Source organism: Ostrea edulis, chromosome 1 (assembly GCF_947568905.1).
Source record: "Ostrea edulis chromosome 1, xbOstEdul1.1, whole genome shotgun sequence".
Classification (NCBI taxonomy): Eukaryota; Metazoa; Mollusca; class Bivalvia; order Ostreida; family Ostreidae; genus Ostrea; species Ostrea edulis.
Window position 1 is genome coordinate 97,694,177 of NC_079164.1, and position 21,616 is coordinate 97,715,792.

At 34.7% G+C, this 21,616-nt stretch overlaps 1 protein-coding gene across 6 annotated transcripts in view; it reads left to right on the plus strand.

Moving 5' to 3' along the window:
• Positions 1 to 3,540: 3,540 nt before the first annotated feature.
• LOC125671786 (synergin gamma-like) overlaps positions 3,541 to 21,616 on the plus strand; it is a 32,980-nt gene continuing 14,904 nt past the window's right edge. The window contains exons 1-14 of one of the 6 annotated variants that reach the window (XM_048907699.2): positions 3,541 to 3,588; positions 5,787 to 5,815; positions 5,935 to 6,104; positions 6,258 to 6,325; positions 6,436 to 6,683; positions 8,249 to 8,446; positions 9,739 to 9,921; positions 12,439 to 12,643; positions 14,151 to 14,313; positions 14,849 to 15,284; positions 15,899 to 15,947; positions 16,160 to 16,263; positions 18,961 to 19,005; positions 20,018 to 20,059. In XM_048907699.2, the coding sequence (XP_048763656.2) occupies positions 3,575 to 3,588; positions 5,787 to 5,815; positions 5,935 to 6,104; positions 6,258 to 6,325; positions 6,436 to 6,683; positions 8,249 to 8,446; positions 9,739 to 9,921; positions 12,439 to 12,643; positions 14,151 to 14,313; positions 14,849 to 15,284; positions 15,899 to 15,947; positions 16,160 to 16,263; positions 18,961 to 19,005; positions 20,018 to 20,059 (1,954 nt within the window). In that variant the 5' untranslated portion in view covers positions 3,541 to 3,574. The remainder of the gene's footprint in view (positions 3,589 to 5,786; positions 5,816 to 5,934; positions 6,105 to 6,257; positions 6,326 to 6,435; positions 6,684 to 8,248; positions 8,447 to 9,738; positions 9,922 to 12,438; positions 12,644 to 14,150; positions 14,314 to 14,848; positions 15,285 to 15,898; positions 15,948 to 16,159; positions 16,264 to 18,960; positions 19,006 to 20,017; positions 20,060 to 21,616) is intronic. The other 5 variants (XM_056139706.1, XM_056139712.1, XM_056139717.1 and 2 more) reach the window with 5 other exon arrangements.

Below are 21,616 nucleotides of genomic sequence, written 5' to 3' on the forward strand. Positions count from 1 at the left end.
TATACTTATGGGGAAATTTGCTCCTGTGTGCAAAAGTATATTATCTACGCGTTCAAATGTGTGATTTTAGGTACTGCGATTAAACCAATGTACATGTACAATGTATGATTCGATTACACTGTTAATTTGTACCTTCATTCAGGAGACAGATAATTCTTTCTTGTTTTTTTTTTTTTAAAGCTTTGGAGTTACAGACTTGACACGCTCTCCTGGATGTGAAATTAGTTTTCAAAGGGTCATTTTTGATAGACGGTGAACTTGTAACATCATTGAGGTCCAAATAATGTGATGATGGTTGAGGGTGATGCATAGATAATGATAATTTGGCGAGTCTAGCTGTATACGCAAACATTTATTCATATGTGTTTATTCGACCAAATTTTCACACAGGAGCAACAATTTGCTTTTACTCATTTGAGTTAATATTAATTACAGATTTACACCTAACCCAGACGTGGGGTAGTTATACCTACAGAAATATGAAATACGTGAGCGGATCAAAGGATCTTATTTTAATAAGATTGCATGCATATGAGCAATTTTTTTGGCATGTATATGAGTATGAAGCTTTGTACATGTGGCATAATATTGCTAGAAATGTGCCTGGTAAATTTTAATTTCATCGGTGCTGGAATTATATGGCAATCTTGCAATCAATATCCTTCGTTATCTTGACCACAGGCAAGGTTGCAGATTTCTTTAAATCCCGAGGGAAGGGGATTCATTCCCCCCCCCCCCCCCCCGAAAAGGATCCAACCTATTCTCAAGTGGATCTTACAATTAGTATTTTACAACTGAAAGTGCTTAACAGTATAGACAAAAATATGAATTTTCGATCTGTCTTGGGGGGAGGGGGTTCGACCCCCCCCCCCTCCCTTTCTTTCTTCATGGATCCAAGCTTTTTAGTGGCAAAAGAAAATCCATTGCCCATCAACAAATGGTGTTATTTTGACAGATGAGAAAAACGAAAGAGGAAAAGGTCAGGTCAGAACTAATTTACAGGTATCTATGCGTCATCAAATTTATATGCGATGTTTACCACATTAATTATACACATGTATGCATATAATATATCGAGAAATGCTCAATGTATATGTATATGAATCCACAAAATTTTTCATCCAATGAATTCATTTATGAATTAATGTGTGGAAAACATCAATATTATCAGTCCCAATCACCGATACTCTCAGAACAGGCAGTACTAATCACACTGCCCACCCGGAACACTAAAATGTATGTTGTACCAGAGACACAAAATAACAACATATTATACAGGTCTCGGGTTGTACCCTATACCGTGTAGAAATAGGATATTCTTTAAACACTAAAATTCAAAGATTAAAAAAAAGACGGGGACCGAGAACGTAGTAATGCGTGTATACTGTACATACAGTTACAGTTTGTTTAAAGGGGGGGGGGGGGGGGGGGGGGGGGGGGTCTGATAGGGATTTAAAATGGAGGATATGTACATAACTAATTTGAAATTGAAAAGCTTCAGATTTACCTTATTTAGTTGAAAATGCAGTTTTAGACAAATGTGTTATGGGGAAAAATTATTTAAAACCCCTTAGATCTAGTGTGAAAGCCACGATCCCCACGGCAGCAGTCGACACGTAAACCATAAATATATACCATATTGAATGACACATTACATGTAGCTCTTAGAAAGAACTGCAAGGGACTATTTGAGGAAGAATGGAAATTGTTTAAAAAACGGAATGAATGACTTTATATCACATTGTGCATGTATAAGAAACATATAAGTATAAATGCTACATCAGCAATGTAATTTGCATATAAAGATATATTTGTACTGCTTTTGTGACCAAAATGTTAAGATTGTGCACAGGGTGAACAAAACAACGTAGCTTACATATGTATATTGGCAACACCACCACCCCCTTTATTTTTATGTTTAGCAGCCAGCGTAATTTTCCGTTTAATTAAGTCGCCTCTTAGTTACGACACGCAAAGGAATGCTGAGGACCCATTCTAACCCGGATTCCCACGGGCCGTGCAATTTAGATGTTATAAACTGGGTATAAGTTATAAATAACGGTCAGTAATATTATCAACTTTATTTTCATACAGTTTAAATGAAATGGGTAATTTAACGAACAGTGATCAATGTCATAAATACAAATTGAAATCAGCCCCCCCCCCCCCCCCCCGGTTCCGACGCTTGTGGTAATTACAGATAGTATACACAGAGATTTATATGATATCTTTAAAAATTGGGAGGTAGAAAACCTGAATATTAAGTTTTGTAAACATCTACTGGGTGCCGGTAAAAGAAGTACTAATATTGCACTAATCTCTGAATTGGGTAGATATCCTATGTTCTGCTCTATAATCCAAAGTATTTTACTATATTGGCATAGACTTGAGAATTGCCCAGAATCATCCCTGTTATACAGTGCTTATACAGAGAATATCAATCTGAATTCATATAATATAAATTGTTGGTACAAAAACGTTAAATATTTTAAAGAAAAAATGGGCATTTTGGTACCCAATTGTAAAAATCTCAAATTCTCATTTTTCAAAAAAAACAAATGAAGAATCAGGTACGGAAACAATTTTTACTTTACTGGTCAAAACGACGTGAAGAGGGTCAGAAATCAGGAAAACTCACAACATATTTTTCGTATAAACAAAACTTTACTATGGAAAGTTATATATTTTTAGAATCCCTAGAATTAAGAAAAACTCTATGTAGATTTTGAATTAGTGCACATGACCTTCGAATTGAAAGAGGAAGATATGAATTTACAAAAACCAATTCTGGCCAGAAGATTTCTTTAGAAAGAAACAAAAGAATATGTGAATTATGTAACCTTAATTGTATTGAAGATGAATTTCATTTCCTTACTGATTGTCCATTCTATGTTGAAGAGAGAAATATGTTTTTTAATGGTATATACAAGCTCAACAAAAATTTTATCTATCTAACAAATAAGGACAAATTTACTTGGTTGATGATTAATGAAGACAAACCAGTAATTGTCAAATTGAGTGAATATTTAGTGCAAACTTTCAGAAAAAGAAGTGATGCTTTGAAACTGCAAAAATCATTATAGTTTATTATTCATATATTGGTATAATACTGATACTGTCCATCTACTTGTATATATACATGATTAGCAATTCATATATGTATGTACTTGTTTCCCCAACATGCTGCATCCACACGCAGTTTGCAGTCTATGTAACCTGTAGTTAATGTTGGAAACTTTCTTTCTTTTTTGAATTTCCTTCTTTATAAAATGTCTTACTGTTATGCCCTCTGGATTAAAAATTGGAATAAACGTATCTTATCTTATCTTATCATAGTGTTTGTGAATACACATGTCACTATAAATAAATAAACTACTACTACTACTACTACTACTACTGCTAATTAATGTTGTTTAATGTTTCTATAGGGATATTATTGTAGGGATTTCCATATTTTCTATATCTTTTGGGTCTTTTTTGTTCTTTCCGGAAATAGTCAGTTTTTCAGTTTGTTGTTTTCCATTTACTTTAACCAAACAACTTTCTTATTTTCAAATACAGAAGAGTTCTAAAGATGAACGAAAACAGGTAGACACCTTTATTTATGGAAATACGACCACACTGGGTCTTTCTTTTCTCTTTTCAATGATTTAATACTACATCATCCTAAGATGTGTTTTAAGATATTATATTGATAGGTCGAAGTTTTAAATCTAACCGATAAAGAGGGGGAGTTTGAATATGTCGCTAATCTGATGAATGTCAGAGACAAATCATACCGATTAATATATTGACGGTACTACCGTTAGGACGAACACAGCTACATATAGGTATCTCATTATCTGATGACCAAGGCATGGTATATATTGTGTTATACATTTATAAATCAAAAACTTCTTAAAACATACAGTGATTTACGGTAAGCTTGTAACACATAGATCTATAATTGAAATCAAACTTTGGGATCATGAACATTTGATAGAAATTCAAGCAGTGTAGGGTTCAGTATAGTATTATGAAGCAAGGACTTCTTGTTTAGCAACTCATATTTACAAATGAATGAATTGTGAATACTAATAAGCAAATAATAGCATTAAATTCAGATAAAAGATTAACAATTTGTAATTACAAAAATATTAGAGGATGAAGCCCTCTCACGGCCCGAAGGGCCATGGGAGCGGAGCTCTCCCTATAGGTAACATGTATATACATGTTTAAAAGGAAAATATAGGAAAATAATGAAAACTTAAACCATACCTATGGAACTTGAAAATTTTGGTCCCAATGGCGTCGATTGGAATACTAGCGTGTGGACATGTATTTCTCCATTTTGAATCTTGTCTACCCTAGTTCACATCATTCTGAGATGTTACATAAAATCCTTAAAAGCATGTAATTCTTATTTTCTTAATCATATATATAGGCCTAATCAACCTTTGATTAACGCCATGTCTCCTATGTTTGTAAATTTGCTAAATAACGACGCTGAATATGACGTCACAATGTACTGTTTACATTAATTGCGTTATATTTCCCGCGTTTAATATATAGGCGGATCAATGTCTTTGATACAGCTCTGTCCTCGTGCTAACTTCGGGTTGTTTTTTGTCCTGTTTTGGATATAGATACTAATGCCAATATTTTTTGCTTCACCCTCAAAAATGGTCACGCCATAAGACATATTACTTATTAGTTTTAAATCATTTATAAGTTGTCATAACATATACAGTAATACATGTATGAATCAAAGAATTAGTAACAAGTAGCAATTACAAATTAGTGTATATTATCTAGATCATATTTAAAATTTGTCATATGAAAAACAAGTTTGTAATTTTAAGTTCCAGATTTTTGTGGAGCTTACAGTTATATGTATTCATAGACATGACTACAATTTATTTGTCATAGTAAGTCAAGTGGCATGGTTGTTGTCATCAAGTGCTAGCCCTAAGGCTATAGAGGAAAAAATATGTACACTTTGCATCACAGGGAACACCAAGGAGTGGAAACTTGACATACATGGTTACTGTTTTAGTTGCAGAAAAAAAACCAGAAGTTAAATTTTTTTAATTGCCCAAAACAATCTCCTCAGTTAGATCCAACTCTTCATCATTTGTATTCATGTGCTCAACACAATGACCTAGATGTCACATTTATTGTCTTGCCCCATCATCGATATTGTATTTTATACGTTAGACCCATTCATCCCAATATATATATATATATATATATGAATGATATGCTACATTATGCAGAAAATCATAAGACTAGAATGAAATTGAGTTAATCGGAACTTATTCCATGCATGTTAAGAATCACAAGTACTAAAGTAAAATGTTATTTTTCTGTGTCAAAGAGTACAATTGTTTAGCTTCCAAAAGGATTATAGGAGTTTTTACTTGACAGCAAAAATTTATTGGACCATTGTGCAGACTCAATTTTTTCTGTCTTGTTCATTAAGAGCTCACTATGCCAGGAACCCTTAGGGATGTGTGCTTGCTATCAAGGATCATGAGTTTTAAATTTTCATTTTGGTAGTCTTGCTAGTTGCAATGAAATGGGTCACTAGATTTTTATTATCTAATTTTGTGAATGATTGATATGATATGTGTACACCAAAATATTCACAATATCATTCTAAATCACAAGATTGCTTGCAAAGCAGCCTTTTAAAGGTTCTAAAAATAAATATTACTTTGCAATATATCAGGTTTTTAGCTCTCTGAAATCCTTAATAGTGTTCTCTATCAGACTAAAATTAATGGGAAAATTCTTCTCTGTTTTAGGAATGCCCAGTTTCCAGGGCAACCACCCGGTAAGATTATTTGTTAGATTTTATTGTGTTCTGATTTAAAAAAAAAAAGTTTTCCTGTGACATAATTCATGAAATGTTCATATCTTAAAAGCACTATTAATATTGACCTTCAATTGTAGGTAACTTTGGTATGATGAACAATCATACAGGGTTTGGTCCACCTGGAATGACTGGGTTTCCCATGATGCAGCAGCCAGGAATGATGGGACCACATAGACCTATGATACAGCAACCAATTTTGATGCAAAGTAGAGGACCTGTGATGCAGGGAAATATGTTTCCCATGCAGGTGTGCTATTTAACACTTGATTTATTCTGAAATAGTAATTAATCAATCACTTAAATTGTGAGAAATAATATTATAGCACTGTAGTCTGATAAGGAATTTTTGTATTTAGCATTAGTGTTCTCTCAAAATTCATTATGCCTCTTGCGATTGCAGATGGGCATGAGACCAAGAGGAGCTCCACCAGGATATAATCAAGCTTTGACAGACAGTTTTAGACAAAGGTTTGTAACTGTTAAATCTAAACAAATTTCATGTAGATTTGACAAACAACTACAGTGATACTGTCTCCAGGTATTTGTCAGACATGATTTTTACCTTTGATTTTAAACAGGGGACCCACCCCACCCAGAGGACCTACTCCTAGAAATAGGGCCCCTTTATCCCCAGACAGTCAAAGACGTGCTCTGGAACAGGAAAAGAGATCAAGACAGTTTCAAGAACAACAGCAGAGACTGAAGAATTTCTCCAAAGGGCAAAGTAAAGTTGATGCTGATTCATTGATAGAGTCAATGTTTGGAAAGTCAGAGAAATCGGCACCAAGAAGCAGTCCTGTCTCTCCCCCAGTCCAAGCAAATCCATGTAAGTCAGTGGAAGACACATGGAGATTTTAGTTCCAAGGAAATTATGAATAGAAATATTGAAGAAAATTCTTGCTTTTTTATGCATTTCTAGGTCATTTGAGTGACCAAACCTGAGTCACTCAGGAGACATAATGGGATTTGGTGGTGGCTGTCCATTGTCAACTGTCATACATTAACATTGGAACATAATTAACTTCTTCTCTAAAAATCTACTGCAATTTTTTTATCAAATTTAGTATTGAATATCTTTAGGGTAAGGGGAACTAGAAGTAGGAATTTTATAGTCATTAGACCCTTAGGGCCTGCTGAGTGGGAGCGATACCTCAAAAATCCTACACCCGTTTTCGTCTGTTGTATGTAAACTTCTTATTTACTACCCTTCCAATTCTTTTCAAATTTAGTTATGAAGCATCTTTGGGAAAAGGGGGATATAAATGGTAAATTTCAGAACTCCTGCACCCCAGGGCCTTAGAGCAGGAGAAAATTTGTCAAAATTGACAAATTTTTTAAAATATTCTCTACAACTGAACATATGTTAGAAAACCTAAATGCATAGCCATGTAGAATAGGAAGGCCTTTCTAAATTTGTAAATTTCATGATTTCCGGAGAAAAGGTTAAGATCACTCCAGTGCAGGACCAAAGTTGACATAGAATGTTTATGTGTAAATTAACATTTAAATGATGTCTTCTTTAGTGCTATTGATACTAAATTGAAACTGAATATATATTTAGAAGGAACAGGTAGTTCTTTACCAAAATTGTAAATTTCATGATCCCAGGGGTAGGGTTTTGGTTCCAGGATGGGGCCAGAATTATTATAGTTATTATTGTCTTTATCCTGATACTGTGTAATAACTAGATGCCTAAGTTAAGAAAAGTAGAAAGGAATGTTTATATACCAAAATTGTGAACCCCAGGGTTTGGACTCTAGAGCAGGTCCAAAATGGTCATATAGTGTTAATATATCATAACATGTTGTATAAAATCTTTCATCAGTGTGAGAACTTTTGGGGGCATTTATAATGCTGCTGCTGAAAATAAGAACTTAGCTTAGATATACAGAACTGGAAAAATTTTCTGGATTTCATAGCCCATGGGGCTAGTGATACTTGTAACTTATACTCAGGTCACAGATAAGGCCTGTGGCCTCTTGTATTTACATATCTTGAAATGCTTTAACAGAATTAATCAAGTACAACCAAGATGGATATTTTATCATGATGTTTAGAAGATTTAAAGGTTGTTGGTTATTGAAAAATGCCAAATGTTGTGATACATGTTTGTCAATAAGCTTTCAATTCACAAGAATTGGATGACCATGATTACAGGTCACTGCAAAGTTGTAGAAAAATATGCATGCAGTCTCACCCTGTCTGTCTGTCTGTACATTCATAATGTTTTGTGAACACATACAGCATACGTGAAGCAATGCTGTAAAAGACTGCATTAGAATGAATATACATTTATTATCAGTTTGTTGGTTTGTGCACACAATTCAAACATTTTGGTAACTTTGATGATCAAAATCGGAGGATTCAAAACGTTTTATCATCATTAAACAGCAGGTACAAATCAAGTGGACGACAGCTTTGGTGATTTCCTTGGTGGCCCCTCGATTCCTCCTGCTGGTCAGGAAGGTTCCCATGACAACCAGAGTGTAAACAACCCAGAGGCAAAACCCAGCATTTCAGAAGAGAATGCCAAGGATGGGAGTTTGTCGACACTTACTGAAAACATTCCCCAGAAAGAAGAAAAAAAAGGTAGAAGAATTTCCTTTAAAGGCTAGGCCATCATTAAAAAAATTTTTGTTTGATGTACTCCGACCCACATTTTTCAAGTCGGGAAGGTAGGTCGGTATTTTGTTGTTGTTTTTTTTTAATGTCATGAAAATCAGATTTACAAATTTACTGATGTTTTCATTAAATACATAACGCTGCCAGACAGAATAGAGTTTAGAACATTCATTTTGTACACATTGTATATAATACACGTAAATCTTCAATGTCTTCTGAAATTTTCTCAGGACGTTTTTGTATTGGTAACGGATTGGGACCTCTACAGTTTTTATTACCACCGATTGATTCTTCTATTTGTGGTTTGACATTCATAATAGTAATCACTTAAACACTTTAATGTGATCCATGAATATCCAACTGAATTACATGATGACGGCAATTTACAATCAGTTTTAACATTTCCCAATATAATTTTAATGCCGACTTCCCCGCATCGTTCAATTTCTTGTGATGATCATGTTCCATTCATGTGTCTCAGTTTAAGAGCAAAGTAAAAGTGCCTTTCACCTATTAAATCGTCATAACATTTAAATAATCCCATATCAAAATTTTATGCATTCAGAAATATATATAGACCATCAACTTGAACGCAGACTCGGGGTCCGCCATAATTTTGGTGCACCATCTCACGTGATTTTTTATTTAAGTAACATGGCTTTCAAACTTTTGTACACAAATACGATCAGGCCTCGACGGGGGAGTTCGTAGCTCCTTGCTCTATCTTGTTGGTAGATAATGTGGTAATTTGGAGCAGGGATGCGGTATATTTGATCGTTCATATAGAAAAGTGTTTGAAAAGTTCCCGGATTAACAAATGGTCATTATCAAAGAGAAAGTAGAACCGAAAGACGCCCAAAGAACATTTTGATACAGTGTAACAAAAATTCTGTAAAACTAGTCCAAAAAAAAAAGACATCAACTTTAAAACTAATTCGAAGAATGTCTACTGTCCAGGAAGCAAAAAAAGAAAAATTTAAAATTTCGAAGTGTGGAAAAAACGATAGGGTCGGGACAAATTTCACGGGTCGGTCGGAGTACATCAAACAAATCAATTTTTATTTTAAGCCTTACCAGTACATACATTTTAGCCTTGAACAATGGTGTGTTCAAAACTGAAGACACACTGTAGAATTCTGAATTGTTGATGTATACAGACACAGACAATATCAAAACAATTATGCTAGATCATTTAGGGATAGTCTACTGTAGTTTTTTTTTTTTTATTTTGATTAATGGAATGTTTTTTGGGTTTGTAGACCTTATGGCGATGATGTTTGAGTGTTCTGATCTTTCTGCTCCAAACAAAGCAAAAACATTCCACAAGCCTTCTCTGAAGGAGTTAGCCCCCACGCAGCACCAGCACCAGACATTCCAGCAGAGTCGCCACGCCCACCAGTGGAAGCCAGAGGAGAATCTGAATGAGCTGTTTACGGTCCAAGGTCTGAATGCACTTCATTCTTACTCATCAAATTTTAATATGAATGTTTTTATATTTATATGAAGCAGAATTTATTAAAAACTTCTATGTGAGAAGAAAAAATCTCTTGCTGTGGCCTTCAATGGGACATTTAGATATATTGACGATGTTCTATCTATTAACGATGCTAATTTTCATTCATATGTCGATTTGATATATCCCTTTGAACTCGAAATAAAAGACACCACAGAGTCACCCACTTCTGCTTCATACTTAGATATTTTATTGAAAATAGATATTAACGGCAAACTAACAACTCAACTTTATGATAAATGATATGATTTCAGCTTCTCCATCATCAACTTTCCATATTTATGCAGCAATATTCCATTATCACCTGCATATGGTGTTTATATCTCTCAACTGATTCGATACGCGAGAGCTTGTTCTGCGTATGACCAGATTTTAAATCGAGGCAGAATACTGACAAACAAGTGATGGTGCAAGGGTTTCAACAGTCTCGTTTAAAGTCAGCTTTTCACAAATTTTATGGTCGTTTTAACAATCTAGTTTGCCAGTACAACCTATCATTGGGTCAAATGCTGTCTGGCTTGTTTCAAACCGATTGTTATGCCGTTCTTGGGATACTAATTTTGACTACGGATAACTCCATTTACCTGATCAAGATATAGGGCTCACGGCAGGTGTGACCGGTCGACAGGGAATGCTTACTCCTCCTAGGCACCTGATACCACTTCTGGTATATTCAGGGGTCCGGGTTTGCCCAACTCTTTATTCTATATTACTTACAGGGGTTATGAGATTGATCACCTTTCAAGCTATATTGATTTTATTAGCTCTTTTGAGCCAAAGGCTCAAAGAGCTAATCATATGGCCATATGTCTGGCGTGCGGTGTGTGTCAACTTTTTGGAAAAAGGGCTATATCTCAAGAACCCCTTGACCAATTTTTGTCAAATTTGTCACAGGGTATTTTTGGCCCAAGGGCTTTCATTTGTACTAAAACTAGGGTTATGACCCTTTAACAAGGGGAGATAATTAGGAAAATGTAATCAAAAGTAGTGGTTGCTAAAAAATCTTCTTCTCAAGAACCACTGGGCAAATTATCACCAAGCTTATGCATAAGGATGAGGATAGGTTGTAGTTAAAAAATTGTTCAAGGCATCATCCTGGGGCAAAGGGTATTTTGCTTAGTATAAGTACTAGGATCATCAAATTTTGTCAGTTGATGCATCTTAGGACCTAATATCATGTTGTCTCAAAAGTAGGTCATGGTGACCTACTTTTTGAATTTCGCAGGTAATTATTATTAAATGGATTTTGATGCATATCTTGGACACTTTTGAGCCTATGATTATCAAAAGTTGTCAGTTGATGGATCATGGGACCTTGAAGTGCGTCATGTGAAAAGTATGTCACCATAACCTACTTTCTGAATTTTATGGCAAATCATTTATGAATACATTTTAGGTTGTTATTTCAGATACCGAGAGGTTTAGAATCATAAAACCTTGTAAGTTGATGCGTCTAGAGGCCTCAAAACATATTTATAAAAAAAAAAGTAGATCACAGTGACCTACTTTTTGAATTTTGCAGAAATTTCACATTTTCAATTTTAGATGCATATTTTGGACACTTTGAAAGCTAGGATCATCAAACTTTGTCAGTTGATGCATCTTGAGTCTTCAGTGTGTCGACCAAAAGTAGGTCACCTTGACCTACTCTTGGACAGTTACATTTAAATTTTCAGGTACTATTTGACTTAACATCATCAAACTTTGTTAATTGATGAATCTTGGTTAGTGAGAATTTTTGCCTGTTCTACAATGTATCAGAAGGGCGATTCTAGGCCCATGGGCCTCTTGTTGGAATATTATTTTGTATGTGATTGAATTTGATTTTTGCAACAAATGAATCTTCAAATTTTATGTTTATTATTGAAGGGCCTTTAATAGTGTGAATGAAACAAACTTTGATTACATTATTGTGAATAAATCAGATTTAAAACAGATATAGTAAAACATGCATCTAGCAAAGTGTTAGGGATGTTATAAACGTAATTCATTGTATTTAGTCAATTCATGATACGTTTTAAAACTACAGGGAATGAAGATCACTTCGCTGTAAACGTAAATTCATTCTAAGTGTGTTCACTATAACCGTGTTTTACTGTATTAATGTAAAGTATTGAAACTTTCAGGAGTAAAGAAGTTTTAGATCGATACATTTGTTAAGAAGAGAAGTTGGTTTACAGCAAATTAATTGCTAACAAATATATTTGTTAAGAAGAGAATTGGTCATTAAAAGTTGGTTTACAGCAAATTAATTTGCAGACTACATGTACTGTAAACATGACATTGTACACTGATTATGTGAGAAGGCCCCTTGGATTTTGTAGCCTAATGTGTCCACATTTAAAGGGTTTTCCTGCAAATATGATCTTTATTAAAAAAGAATTATAGAAGTTTGAATCTGGGAAATTGTGCACCTATTGTATTAATCTTTTAATTATCATTACAGATCCTGCTCCAGTATCAGCTCCACCCACTTCTCCACAAGCTCCACCCACTTCTCCACAAGCTCCACCCCAGACTGTCCAGGTTCAAGCCCCACCTCAGGCTGTTCAGGTTCAAGCTGCTCCTGTCAAGTTTGAGGCCCCTGCCTGGTGCTATGAGGATGACAAAGTGCCCTATGTATATAGACAAGTTCTGGAGGCAGCTACAGTGTATGTAGGCGTCATGTGTCATGAGATTTCTTATTTTCTACAAGTCTTCAATGCTTTTTCATTTGAAATGTGTTTTTTTAGTGCAGAGATGTCAACTTTTGATTGGGACTCTCTTTGAGGTTTCCTGTAGTTCATCATGAGATCCAATTTCAAACAAAACAGAGCAACCTGTTTAGAAATATTAGAATTTTGTTATATTTTGCATTAAACAGTCTTAACAGTTTTCAAACTAGTATTAAAGCTTAGAATTGATAAAACACATTTTTTTGACAGACCCCTGTATACTAAAGTGCTCAAACTGCAATATGACAAATGTTGTATAATTTTTAATGTGGGTAAATTCTGTCATTTTGTTTACCTTAGGTGCACCTTTGGTCAAACTAATTTCAGATGTGTTTTTGTCAAATAATTTTTTTTTCCAGAAATCATTAATAAATTTTGTATGATTAAAACTACAATTATGTATGTCCTTGCCACTTATGCCATGTTAAATTTAAAGTTGTAAATTGTCTCTTAGACAGACAATGTGTAAAAACTTAACATTGGTAATCCATGGCACTGCCTTTCTTCTTGGATTATGAAATCCATAAAGTTTGTACTTTAGTCTGGCTAGTCTCTTGTTTAAAATCAAATCAATGAATTTGTCTTATGTACTAATTAATAGATAGAACATCCCAAGCAAATAATGATAAGATATCACATGCATTGAAATGATTTTAATCTTATCATACCACACCGATTGGCCGGGTAGCACAACATGCATATGGCTTATAGAATGATGAAGGGCTGGCAGGTGGATCGGATGGCGGGCGTCCCTGTAATAGGGTACCTACTTTGTGTAATCAGCTCCTCTCACACCTCTAACTTTACGTTCCTCAAACTTTGTACAGTTGATATGGACACATTAAAGATGTGCATGTATCTTTTTGAAAGTGGTCAGATATTTTTCGAAAAACCTACCTGTAATTGAACTTTTTTAAGCATATCTTGAATAGATGATACCTATTTTAAGTAATCAACTCCTCTTACACCCCTAACTTCACATTCCTCAAACTTTGTACAGTTGTTATGGACACATTGGAAATGTGCATGTGTCTTTTTGAAAGTCATGATCAGACATTTTTTGAAAAATTTACGTGTAGTTGAACTTTGTCATTTTTAAAGCACGGAACCTACTTTGTGTAACCAAATCCTCTATAACATATTTTAAAGCAACCTGGCCATTTCTGTTCTTGAATTGATTTTTTTTTTTTATAGTTTCTGAAAAATGAATCTTGTTCAAAACTGGATGCCATGAGTTTTTTGGATGTAGAATTGCAGATAAACTCTCAACAGTGAGCCTGTTGGTGAAACTAAACGAGCTAAAATAAACATTTTCCATCTCAAGAAAAGACATGATGAAAACTAAACTCCCCTACTTTCCTACTTTGACCTGTTACTGATGACTTTGGACAATGATGTACTACTTAGATAATGACTAGAACGTTTTGAATGATTTGTTTTCCAGTGATGGTGAAATCTCCACGGACAGACTGTACCCGATTCTAGTTCTGAGTGGTCTACCTAAGGAGACCCTCGGGCAGATCTGGTCACTGGCCAACCAGAAAACACCAGGGCAGCTGATTAAACCCGAGCTTTACCTCATACTGGCTCTGATTGCCTTTGCTCAGGTTTGTTCTTGTCTAATGATGTACATGTAAATCTTTATATATTTTCAACCTTTTTAGATAGATTTGGGATATACTTGTATCATCATTTAAAGTAAGTAAGCTAAGTAAATTGATTTTTCTAGTGAAAATCAAAATCCCTGTCCTCAGGGCCTTAGTGATAGAGTTAAAACTTCCAATGATTATGTAATATGTTCAGAATTCCCATTTAGTCCTTTACAATGAACAATAAACCTGCTACAGGATTGCCTGTGTCCCCTGAGCTTGAGGTATCGCAGATGAGGTTGAACTGATCATATTAAAAATCTGTTTTAAAATTTTCATTGATTATCAGATAATAAATGCATGTTTTCATTATATTGTGATTATCTCTGTATGAGGTATACTAAATATACCTATTAGGATTACAATTGATTTGGGTAAATGTAATTATGTAAAACATATCTGTTCATAGCAAGAGTTTCATTGTCAAGAAATGGGTTATTGTATGAACAATTTTTATCTGTATTTATTGATTTATATTATTTTTATGGAACAGAAAAACATCACGTCACTATCGCCAGAGATGTTGAGAAAATGCCCCCACCCCCCTGTTCCTTTCCTTGGCCAGCAGACTCCCCCACCCCCGCAATTTATCGGTACGTCAGGGATGACTGACCTACATACACAGAGCGCTATAGCCACAGGGAATTCTGGGATGCCTGACACCATGCCAGTAATTCATGACTCTCAACCACATTCGACAGCAGGGAATTCTGGGACATTTGGCGTAATCCCGACAGTGCCTGGAAGTCAGACATTAACAGCAACTGAGAATCCTCCTTTAATTGGAAATCAACCACACCCGGGTCAAGGTACCACTGGGGTGGGAGTTGTCGGATTTCCTGGGTCTGACTTAGTTGCAACTGATTCGAATAAAATGGAGGATAATGATTTTGCAGATTTCCAGGAGGCACCCATTTCTTCTGCAACAGGTGCTGGTCTTTGTTTTTCAATATCTGTTGCGGTTACATTTACTTTTTATTTTGTTATGTAATTTTTATGCCCCCCGAGACCGAAGATCAGAGGCATATTGTTTTTGTCCTGCGTGTCATTCTGTCTGAAACTTTATCCTTGCTAATAACTTTTGAACAGTAAGTGCTAAAGCTTTGATATTTCACATCAGTATTCCTTGTGACAAGACCTTTCCGTGGGTACCAGCATTTTTTACCCTGTGACCTTGGAGTTTGACCTACTTTTAATTTTTTTTTTACATTGGTCATAACTTCTAAATGGTAAATATTAGAGCTTTCATATTGCACATGAACATTTCTTGTGACAAGATCTTTCTTCTGGTACCTTGTAAGATACCTTGTACCTGGTAAGATATTTGTCCTTGTGACCTTGGCCATCTATGGAATTGGCCATTATCAGGGCATTTGTGTTTCACAAACACATCTTGTTCATTTTGTTGTACTTGCACTTATATCCATTTTATTATTTATCATTGTGTAAAGATTCAGTGAAAATTCTCTTAGAATATCTATACAAAATATGTTACATGTACATATAACTTGTTGAAATGACTGTATATGTTTTTTTTTTACAGCCCCATCAAGTTCACCAAAAAAATCAAGTAAACTTAAAAAAGAACCTGAGTAAGTTTATATGTACACTTAAACTTGAAAGTGTATGTAGAAGTTTGATATCACTCAGCAGAAGTCAGCTGGTAATTCCCTGTATGATTGCTGTTAAACATAAATAACCTACTATACATGTATAGAGTGCAGAGTGTCTTTGAAAACTGCAGCGATTTTTCAGTTAGTTCAAGGTGTGCAGGTATCCAATGTAATCCTTCTTTTGTGTGCAGGTACTTGTATAGTGTTCCTAAACCAGAGGACCTACCCATTGAGATGATGCCTAACATGGATCATTCCAATGTCTCCAACTTTTTTGGCAGTGATGACTCATCAGGTGAGACAGAAGTGTTCTAGTTTTGTATCTTTCCTTCCTAAACTGTTGTTTAATGCACATTTTGTTTCCCCCGCAAAACACATTTTGGTTTTGATTGTATATTATATTTAAAAAAATCAAATTTTTGAGAATTTTTTTTTTTAGATTTGTTAATTCAAAAAGGAATAGTAATTTACTGACAATTTCATATTTTACTTGCAATGCATGAAAGAAATTACAGGTATCCAAGTAGTACAATTTTAACATCAATATGGACCATTTTAAAAAGAGAGAAATTCAGCTAGTGTAGTGACAGAGTGGCTGTGTTGCTGCTATGCTACGTGTAGATTTGCTATGACAGAGTGACTGTGTTGCTGCTAGACTACATGTAGATTTGCTATGACAGAGTGACTGTGTTGCTGCTAGACTACCTGTAGATTTGCTATGACAGAGTGGCTGTGTTGCTGCTAGACTACGTGTAGATTTCCTATGACAGAGTTACTGTGTTGCTGCTAGACTACATGTAGATTTGCTATGACAGAGTGACTGTGTTGCTGCTAGACTACTGTAGATTTGCTATGACAGAGTGGCTGTGTTGCTGCTAGACTACGTGTAGATTTGCTATGACAGAGTGGCTGTGTTGCTGCTAGACTACGTGTAGATTTGCTATGACAGAGTGGCTGTGTTACAGTTGCTACTATGATAGAGTGGGAAAACTTTTACTTTGCCTTTCCAAAGTAGATGCTAATTAAGCTTTTTTTTATGGGTGTTGCACAAAACAAAACAGGGACAAGTCAGGTATATGTTAATGATAAAGGCTGGAGTGAATGTAGGCCTGTTAGCTCACTGGGATGCATGATCAAATGAAAGTTTCGTAGCAAGTTATTTTATGACCTACCTAGAACAATCTTACTAAGATGGTGTATCTAATGATAAAGTATACATTTCATTTATATATTTATACCATAACATATATATACATGTATATTCTATCTGATATTACATTGTCATATTATTGAATCTTCAAGCCCATCTATTGTATAGAATATTTGGCAAGTCTTTGCAGCTATTGCATTTTATGTGAGCTATATATATATATATATATATATATATATATATATATATATATATATATATACATCAAACAGCAGTTGTTTTCAAGAGTAATTGTTTTCACCCATGACAAATCAATTCAACATTTTTACATGTTTCTTCACAGTGGTAAAAAAAGATTTGAAATCTTTGTCCAGGCAATAATGTAGAGGAACAATAGAATCTCATACTTAGCACAAAGCTGTTTAATAGTCGATATCAACAGAACGTTTGAACGTTATTGTTTCAACTTTCCTTATTGATAAACATACTCGTGACTTGGATTGTGTTGCTTATGGCCATGACCCTGAACCAAAGGCATCTGGAAAAAATCAAGGTCAAATGTAAAATGATTTGAAATCTTTGTTTAGTCAATAACTGTGCAATTGAGGGACATTAAAACTTATACTTAGTAGATTTAGAAAGGTTGCTTATGGCTAGAGAGTGTGTTGTGACCCTAATGCAAGACTATTTAACTAAATTCAAGGTTACTAATAAGAATGATTCTGTCAGGACCATTGCTTTGTAACTAAGAGATATTAGTTATCCAGGTCCATTCACAGGTGTACGGGTATTTACTCTGTGGTCCAATCACAGGTGTACAGGTATTTACTCCAAGGTCCAATCACAGGTGTATGGGTATTTACTCCGAGGTCCAATCACAGGTGTACTGGTATTTACTCTGTGGTCCAATCACAGGTGTATGGGTATTTACTCTGTGGTCCAATCAGGTGTATGGGTATTTACTCCGAGGTCCAATCACAGGTGTACAGGTATTTACTACGGGAATAAAACCTATGGTAAATCCTCATACCTGCTTGTGATTAAAAAATAGAATTTCATATTTGATATTTTACATGTTTGACATGCTGGGGATAGATAATGTGACATCACAATTCAATGAATCGTGATGAATATGTTCTAAGGAACAAACAACATTATTTATTTTCTTTGGGTGTAGATACACATTGCATTGTGATATCACTTTACTTACCGCTGGCTTCAGCATTGTGCATGGAAATTTATGTCTGACTTGTTAACCAATCAGAACGTGTCTTACAAGCCGTATAGGACATAATGAAAACACATACTATGCACAAAGGTGGCTTTGTTCATGAACAATTAGAGGCCTTTCCACCTTCACTATTATTTAATTTTTGGTGAACTAAAAATAGATGGTGTTTGTGGTCCATGAAGCAAGGTCATTCATTTGTTTCCCGATCCTCCATCAAGGTTATTTACAACTGTCAAGGTCATAGATATATTCGACTTAACAGTCTGGTCCATAACTACATGTATGTAATGTGTATGAGTGTGGTATTGAAATATTCTATATTATGATTAAGCTTGAGTTTAGATGAGTTTCATGGAGGATATTGTAGTCCCATGATGATAGGTGTAGCTTGGGTGTTTCAAAATCTGAATTCAAAAGAATGGGACAGATTATTCATTATGAAATGGGTATAAATAAGGTTGAAGAATTTTTTGTAGAGAAACTGGTCATATTTACTTTTATACTTTAGAATGAATTAAATCTGAATTAGAAAAATACACTGTATGAATGGTTGGGAAATGGTTTCATGGCAGCAGAAAAATCAAACATTTATGTATGAAACTCTGTCGTAGAAGATGACCTGTTGAGTAATGGTAGACATGGGAGTTCCGACAGTGGTATGTTTTTATGCAACAGATATTCCGTGGATGACTTGTTTTCTGCTTTGAATTAAGTTTGAATGGATTGCATTTTGTGACGAAAAAAAAATTTACCTAGCAGTTTTGTTATTGCAATATCATAATATGAATACTCATGCATGGTTCGTCCATTATTTTATGAAATTAAAATGTCTCAAATAGAACAAATTGGTTTTTTTTCCTCATATGGATCAAAAGTTCACTTGGTTTTACTTTCATCAGTCTTTATATAATATCTTTTTTCCGGTTTTTTTTCTTTATTTGGTATTTTCTTAGATGAAATACCCATTTGTAAGGTTAGATCAGTTTCACAAGTGTAGGCCAAAATAATTGATTAGTTTCTCAGGCACTGCCACATCTGTTTAAAGGGTACAGCATGGATTTTTTTCATTTTATATTTGTTTATTTATTTAACTGAGGCAACTCTTGTGCTTTATATTTTTATATAAAAATTTCAGAAGGTTTTGATACAAATAATTATTGAATGCATACTCGTTTTTGTGCAAGTGCTTAAGATTTAGATAGTAAGTAATGTGCATCTATTTTTTTTATGAAAATAAAAATTTCCATTGTTTATTTTATATAAACATGTACACAAGAAAGAAAAGGTAACTCATGCAACAGTCAACATAAAAAGGAAAGATAACTCATACTACAGCCAAGTCAAAATACCTGCCTGCCTCATCAAAATTTTAATTTTTTTGCCTTAGAGACTTCATAATTATTTTGGGGGGAGGGGGGGGGGGGGGAGGGGGGCTTATCATGAAAGAGTTAATAGATTGTTGTGCAAATGTATGTATTCAATGATAAGAATAAGCTGTACAGTGTAGAAAACATGAAAGTTATTCACCACATTCTTGATTTATGAATTACTGGACAAGATTTCTTACTTTCCCTGACTCCTCAAATGATAACAGATACTTACATTGGTATGGGAATGTTGATTGCAGATCTCTCTTTTGAATTCTGTCTTCTTTTATTTTTTATAAAGTTTCAGCTTCTCCACAACGAAAACTTGTAACTGGCAAGAAAGGTACTTGTACAGCGTAGCATTAAAATTTCCTCTTCTTGCATGCACTTCTGACTCACCCTGTACTCTGCTTTGCTGGTTTTCAGCATTTCGCTGCATCTTGAGTAATTTTTTGCCAAAAATTCTTACCAGCTCATTTTTCAGTGTTTTGTGGTACTGCAGTGATGACTGATGGTTGCATGAAGAACATAAATCTGATAAATATATAGTCTTATAACTTAATACAAATATAGGATACTTTTGTACAATTATACAGTATGGTGATTGTTCAATCTCTTGCATGAAGTGGCCAGAAATTGAAATTGATTGTTATTATCTTAAGTTAAAGAAATTATTTAGACAATGCATAATGGGTATTTTAGCGCACCAGAGCTGAAAGCTCAAGTGAGCTTTTCTGATCGCCTGTTGTCCACCGTCTGTCCATCTGTCTGTCCGTCCGTCTGTAAACGTTTTACATTTTTTACTTCTTCTCCAGAATCACTGGGCCAATTATAATCAAACTTGGCCAAAAGCATCCTTGGGTGAAGGGCTTTCAAATTTGTTCAAATGAAGGGCCATGTCTCCTTCAAAGGGGAGATAATCACAAAAATGCAAAAATAGGGTGGGGTCATATAAAAATCTTCTTCTTAAGAACCACTGGGCCAGAAGAGCTGAAATTTACATGAAAGCTTCCTGACATAGTGCAGATTCAAATTTGTTAAAATCATGCCCCCCGGGGGTAAGATGGGGCCACAATAGGGGATCAAAGTTTTACATAAAAATATATAGGAAAAATCTTTAAAAATCTTTTTCTCAAGAACTAATGGGCCAGAAGAGCTGAAATTTACACGAAAGCTTCCTGACATAGTGCAGACTCAAGTTTGTTAAAATCATAGCCCCCAGGGTAAGATGAAGCTACAATAGGGGATCAAAGTTTTACATGCAAATATATAGGGAAAATCTTTAAAAATCTTCTTTTCAAAAACTACTGGGCCAGGAAAGTGGAAATTTCATGAAAGGTTCCTGACATAGTGCAGATTCAAGTTTGTTAAAATCATGACCCCCGGGGGTAAGATGAAGCAACAATAGGGGATCAAAGTTTTACATACAAATAGATAGATAAGTTTTATTCCAATTTTGGGCCCAGAGGGCATAACAGCTAAATATATAGGGAAAATGATTAAAAATCTGAAAAATCACTGGCCAGAAAAGTTTAAATTTACATGAAAGCTTCATGACATAGTGCATATTCAATTTTGTAAAAATCATGGCCCCCGGGAGTAGGTTGGGGCCACAATAGGGGATCAAAGTTTTACATGCGAATGTATAGGAAAATCTTTAAATATGAGCCAAAGTGACTCAGGTGAGCGATGTGGCCCATGGGCCTCTTGTTTGTAGATATGTTTGGAGTGCCAAAACATTAAATCAAATAAGTGAAGATATCTTTGATTATTTGAAGATATCTATTCTTTTGATGCACACAATTAACAATGCAATTAAAGATCTTCTAATAATTAATAATATCTTCAATTCTAAATTAATGTGCGCATTAATTAAAAATTGTTTATAGCATTAATTATT